The 3,180-nt window shown below is 37.2% G+C and overlaps 1 protein-coding gene across 1 annotated transcript; it reads left to right on the plus strand.

Annotated features, from left to right (window-relative positions):
- Positions 1-333: 333 nt before the first annotated feature.
- AK88_01977 (uncharacterized protein) lies at positions 334-2,138 on the plus strand (the record flags this gene model as incomplete). Its single annotated transcript, XM_012479612.1, has 2 exons — positions 334-402; positions 570-2,138. The coding sequence occupies 2 exons, from the start codon at positions 334-336 to the stop codon at positions 2,136-2,138; spliced, it is 1,638 nt and encodes a 545-aa protein (XP_012335035.1).
- Between the last annotated feature and the right edge of the window lie 1,042 nt (positions 2,139-3,180).

A 3,180-nucleotide genomic window follows, 5' to 3' on the forward strand; every position in this document is an offset into this window, starting at 1 on the left:
AAAAAAAAAAAAAAAAAAAAAAAAAAGAACAATCCTGTAATCTCTATATATATTTTAAAGGAAAAAGAAAAAAAATGATATAATGTACATATGTATATTAAAAAAAAAACAACAACCTGTAATCGTGTGCACAGAAAAAAAAAAAAAAAGTCCTGTAATGCTACCATATATATTAGAACAAAAAAAAAAAAAAAAAAAACAAAGCATCATGTAGTACATATGTATATATAGAAAACAAGAAAGAAAACAACAATCCTATAATTCATGCATGTACATTAGAAAAAAGGAAAAAATCATATATTACATATATAAATATATAAAGTAAAGAACAAAATGGTGTTTTCCTGCGCGAAACTATCAATATTTAGCTGTATACTGCACTCTAGGCAATGTTTTCACGATGTATGATAATAACTAAGGCATTCTCAAAATGCGGAATCCCATTATTACCTCCATTTTTTCCCTCCCTGTAAGAAAATAACACCTGCTCTTTTTTCCTTCTACCCAAATACATGCGTAATGTATAATCCTCCAAATACATCCTTCCCCCTTTTGTTCTTATATGTTAGGTAACCGAACTAGGCACATCATGGAAGAATACGGCCGAGCAAAATGACACTCTCGGTGTCAGGATCAGTAGATTACTGACCGTTGAATTGGATATGCAAGCACCACCACCACATAATACATTGCTCCTCAGTCCTGGCAAGGGTCAAGATAAAAAACTGGCATCGAAGCAGAAGCCAGGAAAGTCCGGTAAACCAACAACGAATGTTGCATCAGAAGGATCGTTACCGCAGTCACCACAGAATAAGGTAAAAACTGAAAAGAAGGAAAAGAAGACAAAAGGAACTGACGTGAAGAGTAGAACGGATAAGCAAACACCAGAACAAAGTATATCTCCAGGCAGTCCTAGTGGACACTCCTCTGCTGAGACCACGGCGCCTAGTGAACAGTCTGGATCATCGGATGCACAGGTTGCATCAGAAGCGTTGTCAGCGCCTTCACAAAAGGAGGAACAATGTGAAAAAGTGAAAAAGAAACCCAGGGGACTTGGTAGTTCTCTGGCACATGCTTTACGTTGGAATAAGGGGGGGGGGGGATCTTCCCTACATTGGCCATTCTTGGTTTCTGTACAAGTAGCGTTGTTTTACGGCTGCATTAAAGGGTTGACTCCATGGATTATTGGATCCGCTGTTCCACTTGTCGTGACAATAGGACTCATGCTGCTGTATGTGCTAATCCGTTCCTATAACCGAAGGGATAAAGGAAAATCTGCTGAACTTGAAGAAGCAACAGAACCATCTGAACAAGTAAAGGAGAAAAAACGATACTGCGTAAATAGATACCTGAATCATAAAAAGCTCTGTAAGTACATGGACGAAGCATATGAGATGGATAATGATGATTACACACAGCACGAAAAAAGAAACAAAAAAAAAAAGTTCAAGTGGCCGAGAAAAGTATGTACAATGCAAAAAATGGTGAACAAATATGCAAAGGAAATATCAAAAGGTCACAAAAGTGAATTCAGATATGATAAACAAGATCACATAGATGATACAGGTAAAATGGACGAATTATTATTTGGGGGGTTCCACAAATTACAAGAGTACGAAACGCACAAAACTAGTGCTTTCCTTTATGAAATGACTTGTTTAGATGAAAGATTGAGCGATTCTGAAATAAATAGCAAATTAAATGAAATGGAAGAAGTTCCTGAAAAATGGGAATTATTGTCTCTATACTGGCAATCGTACAGAAATGAAGAACAAAAATATCTGCTCCAAAAACTCGTAAACCCAAGAAACAACCAACCCATTGAAACTGTCCAAAAATATAGCACGACCTGGAAGAAGTGTGCAAAGGTAGTTCGCAATAATTTTACAAAACAACATGAACATGTTAATGAAGTATTTTATACCCTGATGGCAAAGGACAAATTGAGCAGAGAGGACTTCAAAAGAATTCTAAATGACTTCAGAGCTTCATGGAAACAAGTCACCCTTAAAACAGCAAACGAATGTATGGCCATTCTTAAAACGCCACCTGTCTCAGAAGCCAAATTCTCGAGGTATGAGGGTTCAGGATACATTGCTGAGGGTGAACGTTATATTATTATAGGGTTCTTTATCTAACTTCAGGCTTTACAGTTTAGAGTTTCAGGATTTAGGGGTTCCGGATTACAGGTTCCCCAGGTTATGATGCAGGGTTCCCTGGTTCTAGAGTTTACCGTTCCGGGTTTAGGGTTTACACTCTTAGAGTAACAGGTTTAGGTTATTACGTTTTAAGGGTTCAAGTTTCTACGGTTTAGGGATTAGAAATTCCGGCTTTAGTATTTGGACATTTGGGGTTTACAGTGAAGGGATCCCAGTTTGGGGGTTCAGCTATCAGCTTTGCATTGCAGTCTCCTTTGTAAGAAGATTAGCATTGTGTGTACTACACGCACGTATTTACAGTACCATTCTATGAGGTGTACGTGTGCCCCCAGAGTACTATTAATGGAGTAGTGTCGCCGTTGCTAAAATATCAAATGGTGTAGTGATGCGATATATTTGCCCGGAATAGTTTTCGCAGAGTTATATGGGTACCCTTGACAGATTGACCAATGATTATTTTGAAGAACCACATATAGATTACTTAAAAGTATGAACAAATGAGAACATGGATAGGAAAAGGGGAAGTGTGAAAGGGCACAACACGGTTCCTTCAAAATGGGTCCATTAAGAAGTGCAGGACGATATGGGAAAATGTAGACAAACGCAGGAAAAAAAAAAAAAAAAAAAAAAAAGTCACATAAATTTGTCCAACGTAAAAACAAAAAATAACGTCATAATTTTGAAGCTGTGTTACAAAAGGGGGGAAAATATATTATGTGAGAATCAGAAGGAGAAACAAATTTGGGGGCAACTTGGACAAATGTGCAGGGGAATAAAATGGAGTTATAGCACACTGGTGTAGGGGGGAAATTGTAGCATTTGACAGGTTTGCAAAAACAAAAAAAAAAAAAAAAAAACAGGCACACACAGAAGTAATGGCAAAGATGTAGGGAACGACATAAGAGAGTCAATAACCTGTAATGATCTACCTTACCACAGGCGAAATATATGCAAAATGGGAAATGAAAAAGTGTGGAAAATGTCACCATCTGTGCGGACACGAAAAAAAAAAAAAAAAAAA

This window comes from Plasmodium fragile (assembly GCF_000956335.1).
Source record: "Plasmodium fragile strain nilgiri unplaced genomic scaffold supercont1.18, whole genome shotgun sequence".
Taxonomy (NCBI): Eukaryota; Apicomplexa; class Aconoidasida; order Haemosporida; family Plasmodiidae; genus Plasmodium; species Plasmodium fragile.